At 40.3% G+C, this 27,645-nt stretch overlaps 1 protein-coding gene across 1 annotated transcript; it reads right to left on the bottom strand.

Annotated features, from left to right (window-relative positions):
• Positions 1–985: 985 nt before the first annotated feature.
• On the bottom strand, positions 986–26,717 carry ache (acetylcholinesterase (Yt blood group)). Its single transcript, XM_062383655.1, has 9 exons — positions 26,493–26,717; positions 17,135–17,660; positions 16,015–16,238; positions 15,346–15,606; positions 14,352–14,574; positions 13,645–13,890; positions 9,917–10,109; positions 5,511–5,689; positions 986–5,266 (listed from the first exon to the last, which is right to left on the bottom strand). The coding sequence occupies exons 2-9, from the start codon at positions 17,565–17,567 to the stop codon at positions 5,145–5,147; spliced, it is 1,881 nt and encodes a 626-aa protein (XP_062239639.1). The 5' UTR covers positions 17,568–17,660; positions 26,493–26,717; the 3' UTR covers positions 986–5,144.
• Positions 26,718–27,645: the final 928 nt, after the last annotated feature.

Here is a 27,645-nt window from a genome sequence, read left to right on the forward strand (position 1 = left end):
AATTAATTCCTATAAAATTTGACATTGAATCCCAACTGAAGCTGCTGGCTAATGCTAAACGTAAAGACCGAGTTCACGTAAGCATTAACAACTCACTGCTTCTTCGTAAATGTGGAATGGGCTTGCGCATTTGTCAAACCTAACCTGACCAGTGATGACATGTTTACTCATCCGCATGCTGTCGAGGTGGCTTTGATGACAATTAGAAACATTTCTGGAGGAAACCTGGTTAATAAGGTAAAACAACAATGATACCACTTTGAATGGAGCGACTAGCTTATCTAAGAGTTTATTGAGAAAAATGACAACCTAGAATGGAGTTGCAGCTATTTTTAACTTCAGTTTATCAACAAATACGAAACCCAAACTAACTCATAATAATTGAATTGAATTGTGTTCTGTGTTTATCACAGAATCCTGGAAAACCCTACAGCCGATACCATTTGTTGAAGTCTACAATGCTCCTGGGGCCCATCAGAATATTTAACCACATTCTCTGGGTTTTTATCAAGCCTAGTCTTTAAAACAGACAGTAATTATTGTTGGTGATTTTAATATTCACGTGGACCTTGATGATTAGAGCCTGATGTGTTTATTTCAACATTAGACTCAGTTGGTCTCAATCAATGTGGACATCATCCCACTCATTGTTTTAACCACACCTTTAATAAATAATGAATATTCCTTCCACACAATCCTAAACTATCTGGCCATCATTTAATAACCTTTGATATCCTATAACCTACTACATGCCATTAATTAAAATATTTTCTAGATCTGTAGCTGCTGTAGCTTAATCTAAAGAAATAATTCCATGCCTCAATATACCAGATAAGTCCTTTGAAAACTTGTCTTACTCTATGAAGTTGTTATTCTTTATTCTATATAACGCTATTATGACTGACTTGTTTTGAGTGTTTGTATTCGGTTGAAGATAAACCAGTCGACAGTGTGTGTTCATGAAGGAAACAGCTTGAGGCAGACAGAAGCAGCATGTTGTCTTTATTTCTGTTGCTATAGCTTAACCAAGTCAGCGTTCATGATACAGAGACATACTGGGAAGCTTCAACACTTAGTACTGGAACAAACAACAATGAGGCAGAGGACTGAAACAAAGTCAGATAAACTGAAACATATCAGAAAACAATGGTTTATGGCACTCATTTTGAATTTACACTCTTAATAATATTGCTTTTAAAACTCCCTCTGTCATTGTTGTTATAACATTCTATGTTCACTGCATTTAAATATCAAATATATTCCTTTACTGATGTATTTACGTTATTGCTAACATTGCACATACCTAACATTAAAGATATATTACTTTGATAATAGCTTTGTTCAAAAGTACAAATTTCACAGAAAATAACAGTCCACGTTTGGCAGGATATACTAGGGACAGAGTCACCTTCAGGACATGCACAAGGATTCCATAAGAGGGTCGGTGGGGCTTAAGCAGGGTCTTCCAAAAGATGAGAGATGCAGGAGGAGCTGTCACTCACGCCTCATAAGGCCTGTCACACATGCATTCTTCACGGATATTTTAGACATCAGGTACAATCCATTATTCATATTTTGTTCTTATTAAAGCTAGACTACAATACTCCAATCCATAAATAGGAGCTTTACATGCCAACAAGTACAATTTGCTGAGCCGCCACCAGCCAATCAGCACTGATTCAGTACCCTCCAGTGTTCAAAGGAAAATAGCTTGACAGACAGGTACAGTCGTCATATAACACACACGCGCACACATACACACAGTTATATTAAGAGTGGTAGACATAGATTAGATGATTTAAACACGACTACATATGTATTTCACATTCAGCAAATGCTAATGCTAATTTTCTACCGCAGTCCTCCGAGATGCTATTTGCATTCATCTCAGAAGGTAGAGCTGATCCTATAACCAGAATGTTGACGATTCGTTCCCAGTCTCCCAGACTTTGCACATCGAAGTGTCCTCGGGCAAGATACCGAACCCCCGGTGAGCGAGAGACGTGTGATAGAGATAGAGCTGCACATTGATGCGCTGTATGAATGCATGTGTGATTGGCAAAAAACAATGTACCGGAAATCACTTGGAGTGATCACCAAGACTAGAAAAGCGCTACATAACCATTTAATAATTACCACCACAGAAATGTATGACGTGGATTGTGTTCTTACAAGGCTATAACTTATGTGTACAACAAATGGATTTAATGTGAACAATTAAAGTAAATTTGGTTATATTAAATTATATAACCGCACATGGATCAATTGCACTGTTATTATCGCGTGCAAAATATGTTTTTTGAACCAGTTTCAGGACTTTAATGCTCTTTAGTAATCAAGCATAGTAATTTACTGCCCTCTGGGGGCACAGAAACAAAGAATTTCTGAATGTCAGGTTTATGTTTTGTACAGCATTTGGCATGTTCTTCAGCATTTTTGCACAGCTTTCTCTATACAACTGTATATGATTGTTAAATTAAAGCTGACACTGTCGAACCAATGCAATAGAGATAAATTTGGGTCTTGAATTGTAAAGTAAAAAACCTTTAGACCATTCTGTGAGGTAAAACATATAAAAATCCTATCAAACCCAAAATGAAGTAGGGTATAGTAAAATACAATTTTTGTTCAAGTATAACTCTTTCTACATATACCGGAGCTGCGACTTACATACAGTTTTATATGGAAAAGTTATGCAATGTATTTCTCTGACTGTCCTTTCATCTTTCAATCCCATCACAACCACTCCCTCTCTCCCCTCCTTTTCTCTTTCTTTCTCCTTGCTTTGTCTCTATACCCTTTCCCTTCTATTTTCCATCCATCCATTGTGTCCTGTTAACTGGCAGGCCAGAGGCTGAGCCAGCACTCTGTCACATTATCGTGCTGCTGAGTGAATTACTGCGTCTCCATTAGATGAACGAGAAAGCAGGAGTATGGAGTAAGATGGGAGAAGGGACAGGGACATTGCATAGGGGGGAGGGGGGAGTGATGCAACGGAGAGATAGAGGAGTAAAGAAATGAGAGGGATGAAGAAACGTTTGATACTGGAATAAGAAATATATTATATATATTTAAAGAAGAGAAGGACACATGACTCTAGTGGGGGAGATGGGATGAAAGAATGGAAAGACAGGAGGAGGGTGGGTGGAGGTTTATTAGTGATGAAGATGAAAAGGACAGCCAAAGTGAAGAGGGACATTAAAGAGGTGGAGGAAGGAGAGGCAGAAACCAGGGCAAGGGGTCTAACAACAGGGTGGTGATAGAGCGAGAGCAACAACTGCAGGAAGAGAAGAGGAGTGTGGTGGTAGTGGGTGTAAAAATAAAAGGGAAGAGAGGAAAGGAATAGAAAGGTTAATTCCCCTTTGTGAGATTTAAGGGGGGATTAACAGAATATGGAAGAAGACATTTCTAAGAATGAGGTCATGGAATTAGATTTAAAAACCCCCAAAGTTTTGACTGTTCATAGATCATTTTTTCAGCTCTACCTAAATTAGATTTTATTTGTATAGACAAACATAGATGTCTAAATGCTGACTGCTGTTTACTCCAAACTAAATACTAAAACAATTTGTGTGATTTTGGGAAATAATGAATTCATTGTCGATTGAACTATATTGAGGTTAAAACGGTTGATTTGTTAAAATATCACAAATATAACACCAATATAAAGTAAACCTGGAATAGTTTACATTTTTGATATTGTAATACAAGGAAATATTATCACAGATGGACATACAGTATATAAGTATATTGGAATTAATTGAGAGATGCAATGTATTCTTTTGACAGGACATTCTTAATGCTGGCAACAAATGGCACGGAAGAAAAGGTTGTTTAAAACCTCCATATAATATCTTTAAAGCAAAACCATGTGACTCACATATGATGGAAATGTTCCAATGTTTTCTGATGTTGTAGACAAAATGATGACCTGATTAATTGGGAATCATCATTCAAAAATATCTCGCCCTGTATAAGAAGCTTTGTTTTTGTATCAATTACATCAGTGGGTGAGTTTACTGCCTTACTTTTGAGCAAAGCGAATTTAGAGAAAAAGCTGATTTTACTTGACTCTCCGCTCTTAATGCATTCTCTGAATTTTAAAACCTTTTGAACTCATGCACTCACTCCCCCCTTTGGATTGGTGTAGCATATAGATATATTTAGATTTATATATTAGACATTTTCAGTTCCTCTACTTACCCCCTTTTGTCCTATTTCTGTCAATCTTTGCTGATATGCTGATAAGACAGTGACTTAGGCGGTAGATATGGCACTACTGATAGAAACAAGGCGAAGGAGTGCAATACATCTTCCATTAAATTTACGGTTCCTTTTTCTTATGTAATGTGGATTAGGTAGCTATCATTTGGACTGAATCTACAGCAGAAGTGGACAGATCTAAGTTATAAACTTACATGTCACATCAATGTATTTTAGAGTGGTTCTCCAATACTATGCAGAGTTTAGTGAGTTTGAGGTTACTATAAAGGATATTCGTACTACCTCAAAAGACCCAGATGCCACCCAGGTATAGATTGCCATACAAGAACAAGAACAGGACTAAATCGAACAGGTCATGATATTACCATGAAGACGAGTGAAATTTAACCAGCAGTTAGGTAATGTCATGGGCCTTTTGAGATGTTGATAACTGAATAGAAACTGGGAGGCTTCCAAGCAGCACACATGCACGCACACACAGACACATACGCACAGCTATTTGCAAAGCTACCATTGTTAGGACAGTGCATTGACTTTCATTCATTGTGGACAGCTTCAACAACCACACATACACACACACACACACACGAGGTAATGACATATCTTTGACATTTACATTTGTACCCCCATGCAGATGACAAGTGCCCTCATAATCATAATTTCAATTAGAACGCAAAAAACTCACCCTAACACATATATAAATAGTATAAATAATATATAAGGTCTCCAACGCAACAGAATACAATCAAATAAAAAATTAAAAAGAATGAAATTAGATTTCACTGAGGGGCTATTGGAGAAATTGGCCATGACCTGGTTCTCTCTCTCTCTCTCTCTCTCTCTCTCTCTCTCTCTCTCTCTCTCTCTCTCTCTCTCTCTCTCTCTCTCTCTCTCTCTCTCTCTCTCTCTCTCTCTCTCTCTCAGAGGTCAGTGCAGCGCTCCTGCTTGCTGTAGTGGTCAAACTGGCTCTTCCAGTGCATCATATAGGAGGACCAGCGGTGAAATTCCACTTTCCACTGACGCTCTGCCTCATCAATGTTGTCTAGGAAAAGAAACACAGAGTCACCAAAGTGGGGTTATTAGTTGAGCTTATACTGACCTAATACTATTTTATGCTAAGCTTCCTAAGGCACAGGTTATTTGTCAACCATTTATTAATGATTTAGCCCTTATCATTAAAATAAGAATCTTTCAGCGACACCAAACAGGATGTGTGACTGTGGAGCATTATATTCAGTACAAATTTCCAATGTTGAGTGCAAACAGTGTTTTGAAGTAGTTCTTACCGGTGATGTTCAGGAGGCGAGGCAGAAAGCGGTTCCAGAAAGCACACATCTGGTTCCTCATACCTTTGTGGATCTTCAATGGCTCAGTGTTGAGTCCCACATGTTTCTGCTCGCTGACAGTGAACAGAGGCCAGCGCTTCCTGGTGTCTAACAGCCCATCGTGGTTCACATTTGGATTTCTGACACAGATGAGAACGAAGGGGGAGGTAGAAGAGATGCAGTTACAATAAGGAGAAATATGCTATATATCTATCAAATTGAATAGTAAAATATTAGAAATGTATCATCGGCAGGCTTATTCAACAGCCCTACAACAATATCAATGCAAGCAAATTCTTGGTTCATGGTTCAGTGAAAAATTGCCACATAACCTTGATATAACTATATTTTTGTATGCATAACTATTGATATTAATCGGTTATTGTTTAATATATGTTAAAAACATATATCAGCTTATTCCACTTCGGATTTAAAATATTGACTACTGTTTTTTGTGACATCAGCATTTTGTTTTAACTGGAGGATGATACTAGCCTGACGTTGTCAGACTCACAATTCTAGTCAGAATGTGAGTCTGAGACCGCTCCATTGGGCTGTGATTATGGGGCGTGTTTCAACTGACCAGGAAATAAAATTCCTCTCCGCTCAATTGGATAGACCTACAACCAATCATTGGTTCATCGTATGTTAAGCAGCGCATTGTGAGTTATTTACTAATGCCGGGTTCACACCGGACGCTGAAGCGATGCCGAAGCGATGCTTCAGCGCAGCGCCAAGCCTTAAATAACAGCGGGCTCCCATCCACTCCCATGTTAAAACTTTGTGCCGGTCACACCGGAGGCTTAAGCACCGCGTATTTTTTTCGCTTAACGCGAGTGTATCGCACCAGGAAACACACTGAAAAACGATTTTAAACGATATTGACATATTTTATATGATATAAATGATCAAATATGCATCCCATACTTTGAAGTCCCCTTCTGTTGTCCTGGAGTTTTAATTTGACCAATGACATTATTAAATGTCCCTCTCTGCCCACCCACTACAGCCACACAAGCAGTGATACAGATAAAAAGAGAGAGAGAGGGGGCTACGTATTCTCCACATCGGCTTCAGTGGAGAATACGTAATTTACCCCCGACACCCGACATTTAACGGAGCAAACAGCGAAGTTCTTCAACATGGATGACATTCAATTAATAATTGAAGTGGAGAAGTACAGTGAGTTGTATGTTGGAGCAACAAGTAAGTATATGCTTTAATCTACTGGATCAACGGGTGATATTATTAGCGCTGCCCGGCGGTTCAGCGTCGCTTCAGTGTCCGGTGTGAACAGCCAAGCGCCGGGGCGACAGGGATTAGCGCGGTGCTTTGGCGTCGCCTCCACGTTCTCTGTTCCTCTTTCAAAATGAATGCGCTGTCGATGTCTTCTAAAACAGACTCAATGGCAGCATCTACACATCTCAGCTCTCCAGCGGCAGGCATGTTTGTTGAAAACGAATTCAACCCAAGGGCACTTTGATGACGTGGTTGGTTTACGTTACCGTTGATCATCTGTCCATCATCGTATAAAGCCCGCCCTGACAATCTGATTGGCCCGGTCGGGCATAATTTCTCCTCAACGGAGCGACTCCAGACCGAACTTCCCGACCTAAAATGTTGTGGCCAGGGCTAAGTTCGTCTGGCATCCAGGCTAGGATGATACACCAACTAAGACTAAAGCAAAAATATGTTTCCCCCCAAAATGTCCCTCGTTTGAGAGCAGGAAATTGTATTCATCATCTCTCCATCTGACTTTTATTGGTAGGGAAATTTTGACAGACTTGTTGCCCCCCCCAAAAAAAACAGATTAGAGAACTTTACAAAATCTGAACATGAAACCAATAAATCCTGCTCTTAAACTAAAAGAGCACACTCTAGAGATAGGGAAAACCCCACCCAAAGAGACACTACTATTGACCATACATGATAAGATTAAAAGCTCTCACTCTCTAAATATGAAGAAGCAAACATTGATATCATTTTTTTTTTTTTACAGTTCATATCATTTTTTAAGTGTAGTGTGGGCATTCAACTGCCCACACTACCTCAACAATTGCTTCCGTGAACCCAATTCTTAATTTTGTTTGTGTGGTGTAATATAAAAGATATGAACTCTGGAGGATGACTGCACAATTGGGTGCAGACTTTCTCCAGAGTTTGCCATTCACACATAAAGCACACAGCAGGAGATTCTCCGGTCAGCGTTGAGGTTAGCGGTGCCAGAGCATGCGGAGGAAGGATGTGACGTTTAAATTCCGCTGCAGAGATAACATGTTTTAGCAGAGGTGGGACCAAGTCATTTTTTTGCAAGTCCCAAGTAAGTCTCAAGTCTTTGCCCTCAAGTCCCGAGTCAAGTCCCAAGTCAAGACAGGCAAGTCCCGAGTCAAGTCCAAAGTCAAGACTGACAAGTCTCAAGTCAAGTCCAAGTCCTGCAGTTTGAGTTTTGAGTCTTTTCGAGTCCTTTTGATCACTGAGTAATAATATATTTACACAGATCATGTATGCTTTAAAATCTGTATTTATTTATTAAAACAAGTGCAATTGAAATTACAGAAAAAAAATTGTGCCAACATTGCACTTCCCTATTGCACTATTAACCAGTCATTTTTAACATTTAACTCATATTTTGCAAGAATATTCTTCATTTTAAACCACTCCTACAGAATGAACACATTTGAAAAAACAAGTGCAACTGTAATTATTTGTACAAAAGTGCTAACAACATTGTCCTGTCCTGTGTTTATCTCACGTCATATTGTCTGTGTGTGTGTGTGTACATGTGAGAAACATAACAAATACTTGAACATAACAATGAACAGGGTTGTGCTTTTTATATGTCAGGGCCCTATGCTGCATTGTATTTGCAAAAGACCACATTGGCCAAAAGTCTGTCAGTCATTTGTGCATGATGGGGACGTAGTATGATTCCACCAAGTGCCGCTGCGAGCCATTTTGGTGCCCTAAGCATAACTCCTCTATGATTACGTTAAATAATCATCAATAAGTACAAACAAGAATAGTCAATCTTCTTTGACTTTTTTTGAGCAATTTAATATATCTCTTGTTCTGCCTTTTTTTGTGATATACATGTCTAAAAGGTACCTAATATTTCTATACTGAAATAATATCGGCATTATAATTGTAAGCTAATTTATTTAATGACGTTATTGTTGAGGGTTGATTTGTATTTCCGGTTTTTAGTGGGTTGTTGGTAGTGACTCTTATTTTGAAAGGGGGTTTTAAAGGAAGTGGGTGCTGTGATGACTGAAGTTGTAAAATGAACGGAGAATAAGCGGGTGTGCTGTCCCTAGCGCATGACCTGCTCTCGTGTCCTTTGTCGGCTGAAGCCGGACTTATGATACAACCAAACGCTCGTCTACATAATTATTATAACTATGATGATTTTTCAGTTGCTTTTTTTTTGGTGCCCCCTCAGGACTTGGTGCCCAACGCACAGCGCGCTCCTTAATAACATACTTTTGAATCTTTGTGTTTTGGGGAAAAGAGCAAGTCTTATCAAGTCAAACGGCTCAAGTCCAAATGAAGTCACGAGTCATTGATGTTGAAGTCCAAGTCGAGTTGCAAGTCTCTTTACAGTTTGTCAAGTCGAGTCTAAAGTCATCAAATTCATGACTCGAGTCTGACTCGAGTCCAAGTCATGTGACTCGAGTCCACACCTCTGTGTTTTAGTGTCGCCCCTTATCACCAAATCCTGAGGTATTTGTCTTTTCTATTTTTCAGTTTTGCATCCGTTGCATTAGAGTAACAAGCATATCCACCTGCTCGTGGTCAGTCCCCCAAGAAGATCTCCTTCTGTGTTCTCCATTTCTTGAAAGAATTTTTACTAGTGGGCCGGACAGAGAAACTTAATTCCATTTCTTTTTTATTTACTGCTACACATTTTTAGACATCTTTTGTGTTGCTTGTTTGAATGGTCCTCTCAACACTTCCTAACCTTCATTACCTTCCACTGAAATTCCTTCTTCAATTACAGTTTCAAAGGATTGTCTTCATTGTAGATATCTCGCACCAAGTTTTTCAAAAGTTTCCCTCCATGAAAGCATGAATGTAGGGCTGTTTTTCCTTTCTCTCCCTGCCTTTAAATGTATTATCTATCTCTCCAAGTCTAAACATGGAGGGCGTATACGCCAGAACAGAAACTTAATGTAACAATCCATGTAAATGTTTTTGATAATTTAATCAATAATTTCAGTGTTTCTTCTAAAATTATCCCTTTTCCCCTTTTGGTCCATATATTATTTTTCACCTAGCCTGGCCAGAGGTCGATGTTGACTCAGATGCTCTGTATCTCATGTGGGCAGCATAATAGTATTCTCTGAGATTAGTAAACAAATCTGTCTCACCCAGTTCGTGCAAAGTTGGCCCAGTATCTCATCATTCGTCGGCTCAGTTTCTCCTCATCTAGGGTATAGTTAAGCCTCTTCTCTAGTGGTAGACCAAAGACAAATTCAATCTCATAGCCATGGATTACACCCATCCACTCGGGCCAGGCAAGGTTGGATGCTCTGTGGTCGAAAAGATAGAGGTACACCCCTCCTTGAGGAGCAGGTAGAGAAAAAGATTAGTGTTTCAGTTTACAGTGATGTGAAACAGCTGCAGATATTAGTAAAATTGCCTCCCCTCAGTAAAGCACATATATGTTAATGCCATACATGTATAAATAAGAAAATACAATTATTAAAATGCATATTCAAAATGGTAATGCACTTTTATTTAATGAACCTAAAAACAGAAAAATTGTAATTGTGGCAAATATGTTCCCAATGGGAGTTGGACTTCGCCAGTGTTGCCTTTTGTCAAGACGTGGCTTTGGTGAGGAGAGTGTCCAGCTTGGAAACCTTAGCATTGCCTCCCTGCTTTTTGTGGACGAAGTGGTTTTGTTGGCTTTATCAGACCATGAACTCCGGTGCACACTGAGGTGCTTTGCAGCCGAGTATGAAGCAGTTTGGATGGGAATCACCAGCTTCAAGTCCGGGGCCATGGTTCGCTGTCAAGAAAATCTGTAGATTGTTCACTCTGGGCTGTGCATGATTTGGTGCTCCAAGTGAAAGAGTTGAAGTATCTCTGGGTCTTGTTCAGAAGAAAGGGGAAGATTGGGCACAATATGGAAAGGTGGGACAATGCGATGTCAGCAGTAACGTGGTGAAGAGGGAGCTGAGCTGTAAGGCAAAGCTTTTGATACACCAGTCAATCTTTTCTCTGTCTAGTGGTTGGGCTCGTACCAACTCCACAGGCAGCAATCATGGTGTGATCATCATTTTTATCTAGTGTCGCCTGTTTTGTGCATTTCCTTTGAACTGAAACACTTCCATGTTTGCAAATTCTCTGATGGTTGAAAACCCAGTGTCCCGTCTGCATCCGTTTGCTTTGAATTGAGATCACGACTCTCTCTCACAAAGTTTATTTTTAAATAAATGTTTATTGCAACAAAAAATATAATGTCTGTGTTTTCAGGCAGCAAGATTTTCCCATGACGTTTTCTCTGCTGTAACAACTTGGCTTTCACAGTCTACATGTTATAATTATAACAGCAACCGGGATGCGAGAGCCTCGCTTGCAGCTTTCCTTCTTATTTTATTTTATTTTTTTCCCCTTGATGTCAGATTACTGACATAGTGGGAAATGGATGACAATAACAGGTCTGCGGAACCCGTTTTAAATGTTTACTAGCAGAAAAGTTATGCATCAATCATTTTTTCAATCTCCAACTCAGTGGCCTTGCCTTATTTTGTGTGGAGAACCCCCCACACACATATATAAAAAGGGTCCTCATGATCTTTGCTGCCTCTGGCCCTACCCACTGTGCTGATGCTGGCAATAAGGCCCTCATTGTTTTTCTGGGCCCCGACACCTGGCTCTCTTCCTGGAACTGACCCTTCCACCACTCTCAATGACCCTGGGAGGTCTGTCTCCTAGAATATAAATAACGTGTCACAAAATAATTAGTCTTGTTGTTCAACAAGACAAGACTAATGTCTAAATGTGAGAAGCTTTTACATCGTAACTCCTCTCTCTGAACGGTCTTTGGCTGATGACGCATTTCCAAAAGCACTTCATTACTTTCTTATATAAACTTGCATTTGATATCACTGGGGTCCTTATACTTACTTACTTACTAACTTATACTTGTTGTTTTGGTGGAGGGAAAAAAGATTGGATATCTTTTCTTCACTGGTTATTTACAGTAGCAGTAGAGAAGCAACACCCATTAACCAAGCTAAAGCCAATAATATGCCAAGTTAGATTTTATTTTTATGAATCATTTGCTGTGAATGTGTAAAAGTTCACAACATTATGAAGCCAAACAGTGAACATATATAACAGCCTTTGGTATAATTTTGTCTTTTTTCAATTAATTAAGACTTAATTTATTTCACAGAAAAAATAAAATGCAACATGGCAGCCATTTTAAATGCAGTAAAAAGAGAATTATGCACTTAAAACCTAATTGTTTTGGATAAGTAAATCTTACATACTACTGAAACATTACTACATTATCATCTACAAAAGATCACGTATTTTGGTTTGTAAACCTTGATTTTTTTTAACGTAACCAAGCATACTGTACCATAAATAAACATCTGACATTTATATATATATATATCACCAGGGGTGACCCTCTGGATAGGGTCTACGGACCCCTCTGTCCCCCCAAATGAAACCTGCCCCTGATTCCAAATGTGTTGTTTTGGTCAACTGGAACCAATGGTAACTAAAGTGTGGACATTGTAGGTGCTGTGTACCTAGAAGGTCCATGTTTTCGAGACACCAGTTAGGTGGTGTGAGTCAAAATTCGCTAAATAGGAGAAAAAGGTAACAAATAACTCCTCGCTTACTGGAATCAGGGGAGTTGTTGTACAACGCCCCTGTAACGATTTAGCATCTGTTGCGTTCTGCTGTAACAGTATAGGAAACAAACGGAATGTAAAGAGGGATTAAAATAGCAACACATGGCGCTTTGCAGTTCCATAGTGAGTGGGAGGATTGAGAGACCCAGTGTCTACGGATTCTAGTTTGGCCGAAAACATTCAGATGCCTGGAGTAACACGAATCTGTGCAACCATACTATTCAGATGGTACTGTTGAGCTTTGTGGGCTTTCCTACACTCCTGACATTCAAGCTAAACACATGTGCCTGCTATTTCAGAAGTAAGACCACTATTTGTCAAAGGCATATATGTTTGAGAGTGAAATTAACCATGACAACATCAGCGCAAGATACAGTAGTACTGCAAAGAAAGCCAACAAGCTATAACCAAAATAAACTCAGAGAAAACAGAAACAACAAACAATTCCTTCCCTCCCATACACCCCCACGACCAAAGTGTAACCATGACCCCATTCGACAGGTCTCTGGACTATCTATATGCCAGCTGTGGATTGGAGGGTAAAGCGGGGCAATGGAAATGAAAGTTGACTCCTCAGATGTCACAAAGCTGCATCCTCACGACTCCAAAAGCTCTTCCTTCCCACACCAACATTGAAGTCGGTAAAGATATGTTAAGACCATCCATTGTAAGACAAAGTCCCAATCTGACAAGTCTGGTGAAGGATGTGTTCACGTTTGTGTAAGTAATGAATCCTGATGACAAAAGACTGGTTGTTCTTCAAGTTTGGGCTTAGCTTTTAAGGTCCAGATTGCTCTGTCAGGAAGGAGCTTCTCCTCTAAGTTGAGTACCTTCTGGAGGAGAGTTGATGCAAATTCAGTAGGTGAGGTACATGTCTGGTCCCCCAGTTAGCCCACCAGCCTTATGGTTTTCCTCCCATTTGGCTTGGATATTGCGACATCTGTTTGGTGGGACTTACATAAGTGTAAGCAAATACATGAATGGATGATTGGACATAACCCATGCATGTTTATAGTTGATTAATATGGTAATACCCTTTAAAACAATGTTTAATAGAATACTGGCTGATTAGCGGTTTGAGAGCACAGCGCCAATTGAACTATACCAGAAGTCGCTTGCAGGATTCACCATTTCTCTACTCATAAAGCTGCAGATTGAAACCACATTTCTCCACTGGTGACAGCTGTGGTAAATGGAACATACAATCATATACTGTATCTTACCTTGTAGGTTTGCTCCACTGTTCACTACCCCGGATCCAGCTGCTCCCATGTTAGCCTTAAGGGCAGTGTGCTGGGCATAGGAGCGAGCAAAGTGGGCCAGTGGGCAGATGACGTTGTGGTCGCCCACGATATCATCCATGGCATCGCGATTCTTGAACCCATTATTCTCATCCATCCAGTCAGTATACTGTAGCACTACTGCCTCCAGGCCAATATCATTAGCATGTGGTACGCTGAGTTTGACACCTGACAGAAAGCAGTTTAAAGGTGATATGTAAATTGTTATCGTTTTATTAGACATATTCGTGGTTGTAATTTACTTAATTATCTCTCACATCAGCAGTATGATCACGGAGAACTGTTTAAGCAATCATATGAACATTTTGTGACTGTTTTGGGGTAATTTCATGTAATGATAGCTTATTATTTTGGTCAAAAGTAAACTTACAAATTTATGATGTTTTTCATATTTGTAATTTCACTAAAGAAATTAAAAGGTCTTCGCTGCACCCAATACTTTCATATGGATCATTGAAGTGAAACAATGTCTCACATGTAAAACAATGTGACAAAGATTTCAGAAGCTACTGTGCTCTATGTTGTGACAGAAGGGCCAAATCTATGCCACTTTTTAAAAGAGTTACTTACATAAGAATAACATTAATTAATTTATATCCATTATATCTAGCTGATTGACAGAGCTTCACCTTCCATGAAGTCATCTCTGGAGATGAGGCTCTCATTGTCCTTGCTGAAGCCCGGTGCTCCGTACAGCAGGAAGTAGGATCCCTCATCCTGGTTGACCCCAAGGAGGATTTGAGTGTCTTTAAAGTTGCCTGAGCTGAGCATGGCCTCTGGAGTGTCAGGCAGAACTTCACCATCCACAACAGGCACAAATGGAAACCGGAAGAGGGCTGACCATGGCAGAACCTGTTGAGAAGAGGATGACAAACCCAAATTTACCACTGAGTTGATCTGAATGACTGTGACATGATTTGCAAACACACAGAGGTCAGAATGTTATGACTGAAAATGGGTAGTTTCCAGGGGCTTCACAGACTACTTGATTAGTCAACTAGTTGCCTATCAAAACTCTGCATTCTGACTCTGCTCAACGATTATGAGGATTTGGGCCTCACTATAACAGTAGAAAAGTATCGAATGTCAACACCTGCCCAGAGAAGGCAGGAATCACCCAATCCTGCATGATGAGCAACCCGCTGTTGTGGTGGGCATGCAACTATTTAGAATTCTCCTGTTTGGTAAAGCTAGCCAGAAGCTCCATGGCTATCCGAGCCATCTGTACACCAAGAAGGAGGATTTCTCCCTGGTCGGGAACACGATTACCTGGCAGAGTATAAGCTTACATCTAGCTCATGCGGATGCTCTTTTGCCAAACTGCTTGGCATAAACTGGGACAGCGGCACATGGTTAATGCTCTACTTTCTATTCCCCTCTGTCTACTGTGTTTCTCATGTCAGTCTTGACTTGCACTACCCCACCGCATAGTTCTGGACAGGCACCTCTGCCTGTACCGTGTTTTCGAGGAAAAATATATTTGCTAACCGCCAAAAAACATGAGGATGAGAAGAAGAAGATGCTGTGAGTCAGAGCCAAAAGTTTGAGGATGAACATGTCGATGTCGGTAGGTGTATGTAGAGCTGCAAATGTAGCTGACTTGCAACTGACAATCAGCATTACCTGCCACTCCTGGTCGATGAGCTCCTGTGGAGTTTTATCCCGAAGGCAGTCCACCAACTCAGTGTCATTGCCTCCATTACAGCCAACCAATTTTGCCAACAGAGTGGCCCGTCTGCGGGCCTCAGCAGGGGTGACTGAGGCCCAGGGTGCATTGGGGACCCCGCTCTGAAGGATGGCGCGAGTGAAGGTAGACCGGCTGTCTGGAGACAGGAGGTGGAATCCTACTGAAGCACCACCAGCACTTTCTCCAAATATAGTAACCTGTTCAACAAGAAAAAAAGAGTGCAAATAGAAAGAACAGGATCTTTTACTTTCTTGATTAGAAACAGAAAAGGCTAGGATAGATACAGTTGAGAGACATGAAGGAAAAACGAGAATTACTGCCTTCCATTTATACAATTACTGCCTTCCATTTATACAATTTCTAGATAAGATAAGTTAGCAAATGTTTTGAGGTCAAATTGAACTGTGACCATTGAACAAATGTAATCACTTCCTTGTGAGACTTTGTGCAAAAGTTGAGGAAATTCCTTCACCATGTTTGAGAGCTATCACATCTAAAAGAACGGGAAAGACACATGGCCATATGGACGCACAACCCGAAAACATAAAGCCTCTGGCTACAGCTGTCGCTGGCTCCAAGGCATTATATTAGAGTGAGAAATTCACCTGTTTCGGGTTTCCACCAAAAGAATGGATGTTTTCTTGTACCCACTGCAGTGCCAGTCTTTGGTCCAGCAGACCCACATTGCCAGGAGCCTCAGATGAACCATGCAGGGCTAGGAAGCCAAAGGCTCCAATTCGGTAGTTCATGGAAACCACAATGACTGTCTCACTGTGAGCTAGGTAACGACCATCATACACGTCCAGTGAAGAAGACCCACTGTAGAAGCCTGGGAATGTAAAATATCAGAGTAAAGTGATTTTATCATATTCTAAACGATGCACAGAACCTTTGTTGTCTATATGTTCTAATCAAACTGTTTTCAAGAGCTTCAGAGGCATCTCTTTAAAAGGTATAAGATTAACTCTATTGTGATCAGTCAAATTTGACCTGCTTTTGAAATCTAGATGTGCGAAACATACCATTGATTTTTATCTGATGAAATGACATACTCATCAAGGGCAAACTGAATATAATAAAGCAAATGATAAGAAAGGGACTTCTGTGGTGCTATTGGTTAAATTTGAACCAGAAGTAATTGTTGGATGTCAGAAATACACTTGAGAAATACATAGTAAATGTTGCCCAGCCATCAAAGAAGACCAAAATACTTTCCTGTTCTGTTCATCATCAATACAATGGATACATTGGGACTATTTTAAACTAAAAAGGATTTCTACATTGTAGAATAAATGTTGTTTTATGAATAGAAAATATATTATAGAATAGTATAAATAATTAGTAGTAAAAACCTTTTTTAGTGTTTCTTGATGACCCGCAAACACAATGGATGTAAACCATTTTCAACACAAAAGGGAATTAAGTGGTACTTTCATAGTGTGACTTTTCAAAACTACTAATTCATTTCTTCAACTTATTGTCACAGGTGCTCAGTATTTTTGCACAAATAATACCTTCGTATGACCACTGCAGTTATGGTAAAGTGGTGAGAGACGACTGCAGTGTTCTTCATTGTAGATAATGCATTGGGGTATGATACGGAATTCAAATCCAAAGAGTTTGAACAATTTAAACACGTAATGGGGAACTTGAATTTCGAATGGTCACGCTGGAAGAATGAGTATGAGTAGAAAGACCCTGAAACTGAAAGTTGTGATCACATACCTCCTCCGTAGATCCACACCATAACAGTAAGATTGTGTGGTCTGGGTGAGGTAGGCACCCAAACATTGAGATACAGACAGTCCTCATTCATCTCCCTGTTGGGGTTCCACATTTCAGTGCCCTGGAAGCCAGGGAATGATGTATCCACCATCTGGTAGCACGCATTGGGGTAGGCATTGGCCTCGTGTATCCCTTGCCATTGACGTTTTGGTTCAGCACGACGGAAACGGCGCTTTCCTATTGGTGGCTCTGCAAAGGGGATGCCCAGGAAAGCAGTCACAAAGCTTCGGTCCGGCACTTGCATGCGGGTTCCACGGACTAGACCGCTACGTGTCTTAACGATGACGTCTGCCTCGCTTTGGGCTGAGCAGGCAGGGATGAGGAGAGACAGGAGGAAGATTGGGGCTATGGGGAGAAGAGCGAAGGCCTGCATGATGGAGGAAAACACGGTTTCTGTGGCTGGAGCAGCAGTAATGTTTCCCTCTCCAGTCAAGGAGGGCAGGGTCTGCTCTGCTTCCCCTTAGATCTACATACAGAAAGATAGAAGGGGGTGGATGGGGGGAGAGAGAGATAATTTGATTATAGATAGGAGAGTGATGGAGTACAGACTGAAAGAGGTAGGGATAAATCAAATGAGTAACGGGATGAGGGAACAGAGGAGGTCTGGAAGTGTCATCACTGTAGATTCATAAATGTGTTCAGACAGACCAATCCAGCTAAAATGATTATTTTTGTATGTGTAATATTTGTTACATATACTTAAACCCACATTGAAAGTAAAAACATTCTTATTCCAAAGCAAATCTTTAAACTCTGCTTATTCAAAAAAGGTTCCATCCAATATGTGTGAATCAATCTTAAAATGTTCAAAATACGCATCCTCTGAAGTATATGGAAATCTGCAACAAAGGATCACGTGACTAGCCAATGCTAAGGCCAGGGAACCTATAAAACACTGAAGGACACCATGGGAGGGGTTCACATGTCCTAAAACAAAGTGTCCTCGAAATGAAGTCCTACAAGTGCAGAGGCCTGTGATGTCAATTGTTCTAACTACATTTGCTGATGAAGACCATGAGGTATGGTTGGAAAATTAAAAAAAAAAGCTACCATGTAGAACTTTAGATTTTGTAACAGAGCAAATGATTAGATAATTCTCTTAAATATTTTAATATGAGAGTTCAAATAAGAACTCAAAATGTAATTCTTAATGTAAAAGGAATCTTTTTTAGTGACCTATAATGCCTAGGTTGTCTAAAAGACTAGTCAAACTAATATAATAGGACAAATGTGTTTCAGACGAGGTTGAATGTCACTTGAAATGAACAAATCCATGATAAATAATAAATGAATGCATGTGAAACCCGTATCAAATTCATCAAGATGTATCATATGTGAAATATGAAAAAGGTCATCAAAACAGAATAATCAGGCACACAGTGAAAAAGTATGCCAACTCGTATTAGAAATAATCAATACATTTGATTTACATATTACATCATACAATTCTCAACACATGGAAAATGTGTTTTTGACTATAATTTGCCTGTATAATTTGTTTGATCAAAAGAATGAATTATTCTGAAATACGATATGGTAATATTTTGTCAAGATATCTACATAGCTGATCAGTCGAAAGCATACAGAAACTTAAGACGTGAAGAGTGTAGGCGAGCTGTGAGATCCCATGATAAGACTTATTAAAAATTCAACATTACACAAAGAAAAACAGCAGTCTGACATAATCATTTTTTGAACAGTTCTTGACAAAAAAAATTATACAAACACGTACATTTTTCTGCTCCTGCCTTTGGTAAATGGTCTGTATTCATACAGCACTTTCGAATGTTGAATGAAAGCACTTTATAGTCCACTTGCTCATTCATACATTGCATCCATGTGCAGCCCTTTCACTATCCCACATCATTCACACGCTGTCAGGGGCAAATTGGGGTTCAGTGTCTTGCCAAAAGACACTTCGGCAAAAGGAATGGAGGAGACAGAGATGAGACCACAGATTTCTTTGGTTAGCGAACAACAAATATAACTGTGGTAAGCACGCCAAACGTATTTGTGATCTGCCAGTGAACCTAGAGAAAAAAAAGAAAATTAGCTGTGTTCAAAAGACCAGTACCATTTTGACGATTCCACATTCCACCCTTTAGAGTGATATGTCACGTTTCAGCTCGTCCACCCGACCCAACTAATCGGCTCTAATCATCCACACCCGATCACGCCAGTTGAGCCAGTATGCCTTGATATAGAATGTTAGATACTGGAAAGTATCCGGACATTGGTAATAGCAAACGCATTTACCCTAGCTTAAGCCATGGCTTGAGCTCGTGGATGTAATATAAGGTCATATTTCATGGTTGAGCTCTGAGAGCATTCAACTAATACAAACATAGCCTGAAATGCAACATTGTCTACTCCTGCAATGCCATGCCATGTCACTCAAATTGTGGCTGACTTATTTCATTTGCTATGCTCATGTGAATCATGTGTTGATTTTGGCCGTTTCACACAGTGATATTTTGTATTTGCTAAATTTTACTCATAATTACAATGAGTTATTTTTTTGTTATTCAAAAATCGCTGTTAAATACCAAACTATAATATTATGCAAAATAAATCTGAGGGGGAAGCTTCCTGTTGACATGAGCCATGTTAGTGAACATGTGACATGTATGTTGACGGAATTTCATCATTTAAATATAAACTGAATCTCTTAGGGCTACTTCCTGTACATATACCATCAGTTACCTTCTCCAATGAAGGGGAGACTTATGATTGAACTTTGACAGCACAATAAATGGAAAGCTACATACATTGACATTATGAAATAAGTGTGCGATTGGTTTGGTTTTAAGCAGTTTATAACAGAATTTAACTTAATGAAGTGACAAAACCTCAAGAGTTACAATCATATAAACCAGAGAAAAGCAGCCTCTCTCACATTGGAGAAGCTGTAATCATCTCCATTGACTTATGGTATTTTCGACACAGTGGGAAGACTTGCACAAAAATAAGCAGAGCTGGGCATAATAGTGTTTAAAAAACAAAAGTCCTAGATACACCTTCTTATGATGAAACTGGATTTTCATCAGACATCCACCAGTCAGGCAACTAGTCCTATTTTACTCAATGTCACTATTGAGCTGGGCTGTGGATATGTGGTAATGCTAATAATGTGAGACATTTAAATAGAGAAGACCGTATGATGAACTGGCCAACATTGTAATTGTAAGTCATTGTTCGCGTGAAGGAACTCTGTATGTGAGGGAGAGAAAGGGTGACATCATAAAAATAGATCTTCTACGTACAAGCGAGCTCTGCAGAAATACACACACACACACACACACACACACACACACACACACACACACACACACACACACACACACACACACACACACACACACACACACACACACACACACACACACACACACACACACACACACACACACACACACACACACACACACACACACACACACACACACTATCCCTTACAGGACCTCAAATCTAATTATGTCACTATGACAACAATATACTACAAAACATAAACACCTTTAACCTGACAGGTGGGAGATGTGGGAGAGGTGCCCAAGGTCATGAATAGTTGACCTTGGGGATATATAGTTGTTGAAGAATGTAGAATGTAGATCTGTCATGAAGCATTTATTTTTATACTGTTCTTTTTCCAGCTATGAGAATCAACTCCTATGATGGCAATACCTTTTTCAAATCCAGCTTTATCGAGCAGTGGAATTTCCAGTGGAAGAGACCAGTAAGGCATTGGTTATACTTTTCAAAGATGAGGAGTCCTTCCCCCAATTATATATGATCTTTTTGTATATAAAAGTTTGTGACAAATAAACCCTGTAAATTGAATTCATACTAGCATTGTGTTTACAAAATAATTTAAAATATTAATAATATTAGTAATCCAACTGTTTTCAACAGGAATACTATTCCATGCAGTTGTTTATGTGTAACGATCCAGATGGGATGTGCTTCTCAGCCACACTAACTTGTGTAATTTAATGTGTATTTGTATAAAATGAATACAGTAAATCTGTATTTCTTTTTATTGTTGCAATTTTCATTCCAGTGTCAAGTCAACTGAATAATTCGTTCTAATGAACAATATGAAAATATTTATAAGGAACACTAGTAGTAATAGTAAAACAATTACATTAATTGAATACACATGCATCATAATTGCCTTAATTTTATCCACAAATGTTTGATGCCGTGATGATGTATATGAAGGTGGCTACTTTATGACCAGGTATGAAACCTGTGCACTATCCTTTTGGATCCTCCAAACACAGCAGCTGGGGATGACAAGATGGTTTCTTTGGCCTAAATGCCTTGTTGCTTATAACAAAATAATGCATAATAGTAGTTATACGCCTGTCGTCATCCCCAGGCTCTCCAATATGGTCTAATATAGTGACGTACCCTAACCCTCTAAATTCTACCTGCGAATACATAAAAAAAACCTTCCTCAAGGTAATACTTTCAGATCCTGGCCAGAGCATTTCTTCTCCCGGTCTGTAAGTATGTCCCTACAGTTGCCATGGTACATCATGGTCCCCCTGGCACTCCAGCAAAAGGCGGGTCACCATGACTGCACTGATGCATCATCAAAGTATCTAAAGTAACCCTGGCTGCTTAGTTGGGCAGTCCCTGTGCTTCTCCAGACTCATCTCTTGACTAAGTCTCTGAAGACATAAAACAAAGGAAAAACACAGATAAGGCTGTAAGGTTTTTTAATCAGCATATCTCAAACTATAATCTAATCCCTAAAGAGTATTCATATAATTATTCAGTGGTTAGGTGTCACTGATGTTTTAACGCAATGACTCACGTGCACCACACACCTACATTACACATTAATAAATAAGATGCAAACACTAAGATGCGGTATAAACACCACTTTAGGTCAAATCGGTCTAGTTGATATCATGCACACCACATAGGATTATATTAAATATTTGTTTTATGAATACAAACCTGTGTTGCTTCAGTTCAGTTTGTAGTGCTTCAATCCCTCCTCTTCCTCCCTGCAGCTGCTGCTGCTTCAGGAGCTCTCCCTCACCTCACCCTCTGCCCCTGCCCACCTCTCTGTCCTCCTCCTCTCCCTCTATACTCTTTGCAGCTTAGTCTGTAAATGGAGAGAACATATATATCCTGCTGGCACCGTGGCACCGTCTCACTGTTGTCTGACTAAACAAGTCAAATTAAATATCTTGTTACTTTAGCTTGCAAAATGTGAGAGAAGACTGCTTGATCCTGACACAGGAAGGCCACCGTGGTTCAGGGGCTGGGAGTTCAGTTAGTTACAACATGAACTTCACCACTAGATGCCACTTAATCTTACACCTTTAACCACTGCAAGAGTGCAAATTAGCTTATTTCCCTTATCTATTTCCTTCCAATGTATCAGTACTTGCCCTACATGTAATAACTTCTGAAGCTGTGGCCCCAAAAAGGAGGATCAGGTAAATACAAAACAGACGGGGAGTAGGTGGGAAGAGGATGAGAGCAGAGTAAGACACTGACTAGAGGGGATGTGACGGGGAGGGGGAAAGTGTGTCACTTCTTAAATTAGACTGAGGAATTTGTGTATGAAGTTCACATGAGGATTGGTTTCACTGGGGGTGGGAGCAAGTTGTGTTTCTCAGGATAAATCACTGTTCAGAAAATAAATAAATAATACATTTTCCGGAAATTTGTCTCCAGTGCTGAAGACATGTAAATTCAGAATCGATCTTTAATCAGCCAGGGATAGGGATTCATTGAACGTAAGAGACAGTGCTAGGTTGCGTTATTGTTTTAAGCCCCTTCTATTTGTTCAGATTCGGTCTCCTGGGGCAAGTCTTTATATACATGCCCAAAAAATGCATATATACTTACAATAATACATGGTTATTGGTTTCGATCAGAGCAATGTGGTACGATTGATACAGTGAACCAGGTGAAGTGAAGTTAAATCAGGTTGATAACAAGTATGCTCATGTTTTTTTTAACAATAGTGCACTGGTAAGGCTAGTAGCTAATAGTTGTTCAGAAACAACGGAAGCTGTCTCTATGTAGTCTGTGATTATTTTATATGCCATGAATATGGTAAACTCTTAAAATCGTATCTATTGTCGGAGATAAACCAGCCTCTCTCGAAAGTGATACCTGCAGACAGTATCACAGCAGCACTCCAAGTGGCATGCCAACAACTTTGATGAAAACAGGAGGGATATTGGTCGGCTGTGGCATTAGTTGCAAGCACTTGTTAGCACAAGTAATAAATAAGTTGTAAGTAAGTGTAATAGCTGTAAGTGCTGCCACTTGTTGCAGTCTATCTAATTTAGTTACTCTACCTAATACCTCAGCATTCATATGCCGCTGTTAATGAACTTTAACCTAAATTTGAGCTTCCTCCTGACAAAGATCCCACTCTGGATCAAAACATTGTGTAATTTAACTCTCGGATTCCAGAGGCGTATAAGTATGCAGGCTTTATTTTGTCTCTGCAAACACCCAGCCATCTTCCTGGCTGAATGTTGTGGTGCTAGCTGAAATGCTAGTCCTTCTGTCACCTTGTCAGGCTTCAAAGAGTCCTCACCCACGCCATAATTTTCCAGTTCATCTCCTATAGGTTCCCACATATTGTCTCCAGTCCTGCCTCCTGAGTTAATGTGCCAGTGCCATCACCCTCTGGCTGAGACACCTTGTCTTGTCATCTTAACTGGTCTCCTGGCTACCTCCAGATGGACTCTGTCTTTGCTTTCAGCCTCTTGCTCAGTCTGCACCACCAGACTCCAATCCTTCTTCAGGGAGATCGAGCATTTGTTATCAGCCGCCTATTTGCCCCATAGGGTGATCCAGCTTTCCTGTAAGCCTCCGGCTTGCCCTTCAGAGAAGTTGCACCTTCATCTTTGTCTTCACCAACGCTGTCCACAGCAGTCCTGTCTTCGAAAACACCCTCCTTACCATTGGAATGTTGTAGATGGTGGAGAAGAAGCTCTTTGACCTAATTTCTATCCAAATCCGAGGATTACCACTGCAGTGCCGTAAACAGAACCCCAAAAAGGAGGATAAAATGCAATTGTCGGGAATGTGCTGCTGACGTGTGTTCAAAGTCACTTACATTAATGAGTCTGGGCCACCACTGCGAAAGTGCGCTGGTCGGCTGTTTATTCAAGTCTATTAATATCGAACGTATCACATGTCCACATCGCACCAAATTGGACACTACACTTCCTTGTGACCTTAGTACACATGCCAAACTACAAATATACAAACAGACATAGATTTCTGAGAGATAATGCACAGCCCCCACGTTGCAAGGATCTGGACACAATTCCTGGAGGCTGAAAACATCCATGTTCTTGCATTTTCTGCATACAACTTCGCAAAGCCATTGAAGAGGAGGGAACCAGTATTCCACAGGCCACAATCAATAAACCGATCAACGCTACGTGAAGTAGATGTCTCTCACTGCCTGTAGAAAATGGTGGTGGGTCCAGATGCTGACTGGTTTTCTGCCAACGCTGTCCTACCACAAAATACCCTATGTGAAACTGTAGTTTGTTGCTCAATAAGGTCTTTCTTCAAGATAAACTGTATATTTTAGAGTGGCCTTTTATTGCGACCAGTCAAAGGCACGTCTGTCTGGTCATGCCTAATAAACGGCATATTTTCATCAGCAACGGATTTGAACAAATTTGAGATCAAGATTTAACATCTTTTTCTTCAATTTATGAAAAATGGGAACGAAAACAAAAGGGTAGCATCTCCATTTGTGTTCAGTGCAGTGATCACAATTTACTCAAGGTGTAAATGAGTGCAGCCAGATAGACCCTCTGTGCCGTCTAACCCACACACACTAAGCACCCAAGCCAGTACAGTTTATATACACGTATCTTCAGTCCCACAATGGTGCCTGAAATACTCACTAATCAAATTGGATGAACCCACTACTGAAAACAGCCCTTAACAGATTTGTGCCATTTGACTTACATTCACTAAAATTAAAGTATACATTCATGAACCATTCTTAAACATTAACATCCTCAGCAAACCTGCAACACTGATAATACTTTGGCAGTCATTCCATTGAGAATGCAGATAAGGAATTTACACTGCCAACTGCCCAAATGCATTTTCTCGTAACTTACAGAAGTATCCAATACTGGCTCCGAAGGCGTGAAATGGCAAAATTACTTTGTTTAAATCATAAAAGACACAAATACATCACTCACTAGCTGTGCTTCAGCTTTTTTATCCTTTGACTTCAGCCAACATGCAGCCTCCTTGAAAGCATGACTGTTATGCAATATGAGAAGAACACAAGAGACTATGGAGAAGATATCGTATCTGCAACCACACACGGAGCTGTTTACCTGAGAGATTTAACAGAATGCAAGACAACACTGCTTTTGTAATGAGATCGTTGTTTGACATGACACATGGTATGCCACTAAACATGATAGAAAATATTGTTAATAACGTCACTCATTCAAATATGTGTGCATTTAATAATGCCGAGTCAGTCAGTGCAATTAACCATTTAGCTCATGATGCAAAACACACACTATTCCTAGACATGGATTATGAAGGAGTATTTCCAAAAATCAGTGATTTCAGTATTTATTTAACCATGAAAAACTTCAGAGGTTTTGCACAGGGCTATGGAAATCGGATGCTGCGTGTGTATGTTTGTGTGAAAGAGACGTAGAGACAGAGAAAGCACCTCTTACCACTTCACTCCGTTTACGCGTTTATTTGCAGCATGTTTATTGCCTCGAGAGATCTGAGTCAATTAAATCAATACAATTTCAATAAAAACCAAATGTTACGCGGTTATATCCGTGCCGAAAATACACACTGCGTGTGTCAAATCGAAAAATTAAATCCAATCGTATCCATGAGCAGGGGAGCTTTGCTAACAAGCAGGGCGACCTGGAATTGCCTGAATGTAAAAGGGAGTTTGGCCTGACGCTCTGCCATGTTGGAGAAAAGCACGCAGCCCACAATAGGCTGACCGGAGAAACAGCTCGTAACCATGGCTATTGGTTTGCTACCATGCAGCAAAGATCCATGGGCATCACACCATCACCCTCACTGGGATCTGTGGTGTTTTATTTCTGTGCGATACATAGATTTGATGCGGTGTGGATGGTGGCAAATGCAGACTGGCTGTTGAGATTCATGCTGATCATAATGACAAATTATAATTTTTTTGCGAGTGACACTGACCATACAGGATCGGCACCAGTATGTCTTACCTGACTGCCCCTTGCAAAGCAAAGCTTAAATCGACGAGCAGTTGACTTCACGTCTTCCTTACCTCGCTCTGTTGGGTCCGCAGACAACGACACGGGACCGGGGTCCGGGGCTGAGCTGAACTGTGCGCCGAAGGAGAGGTGTCCGGCCGGCTGTCAAAGACGAAATGTCGGTAATGCCTCCTCCGAGCAGCGGCGGCGGCTTTCTTCAACATTCATTCAGCCAGACCGTAAGGCAGTGACTGTAGGGGGAGACTGCCGCTAATAAGTACTGCATGTAAACATAGTACAGATAGGAGTCTCGCGAGAACACACCCCTGTTCGAGTCTCCTTTCAAACGGAATGGGTCTGTTCCAGCTGGACCGGTCTGACTGCGGCTGCAGGGGCGGAGGAGAAAAAAAAGGCAGCTGTCAAATCAATATTTACCTCAACAACGGCCCGATTCTCAAGTCTTTCGACTTCTCAGTTAAATCGTTTATTTATGTTTCTCTGACTTGAAAACACTGTCACCCAATAAACGTGTATCAAATGTATATATTCGGTTTCTTGCTGTTTTTATTGATGTTTTTAAAGACTGTCTCTAACCTATGCCAAAATATTAAGGCATACATGTGTACATGCATGTTCCTCTATAAAGAAAATACAACCCTGTTACTTATGGGTTAAGTAACAGGGTTGTATTTTCAACCCTCCTGAACTTGACGGTTTTATAGCTGAAAACCGAATACTGTAACGTTAAGTAGCCTTCTGCATTAAATAGCTAACAGAAGGAGACCAAATAGGCTGAGTTTCATTCTCTTGGGCACGAAAAAAACAGCACATAATGGAACGGAACTTCTCAGAATAAAAACAGAAGACGGGTCATGCATGTCAGTGAAGAATTCCTTTTAGCGTTGTGTCGTCACAGAGGTAGTTCCCAGGTGCTGCAGCTGGAGGAGAACAGGTGTGTTGGACTTAATGCAGCGCTGATTTAAAGGGATGCACGCTGGTCCTAACACAATGCATGCTGGTTCGAAATTTGGTCAGACTTCACCCCGCAGTGCAAAACAACACCAGGTCACATGACCTGAAAACATCGCATGGGCGAAGCCAGCTGTAGTCAGACCGTGCAGTTGCTCTCCTCCAGCTCCATCCATCCATCCATTAATTATCTTATATTTTGAGGGTCTCATGGGGGCTTAAAACAAATCATTTTAATAGTAAAAAAAAAGCTACGCA

This window comes from Platichthys flesus, chromosome 24, assembly GCF_949316205.1.
Source record: "Platichthys flesus chromosome 24, fPlaFle2.1, whole genome shotgun sequence".
Taxonomy (NCBI): Eukaryota; Metazoa; Chordata; class Actinopteri; order Pleuronectiformes; family Pleuronectidae; genus Platichthys; species Platichthys flesus.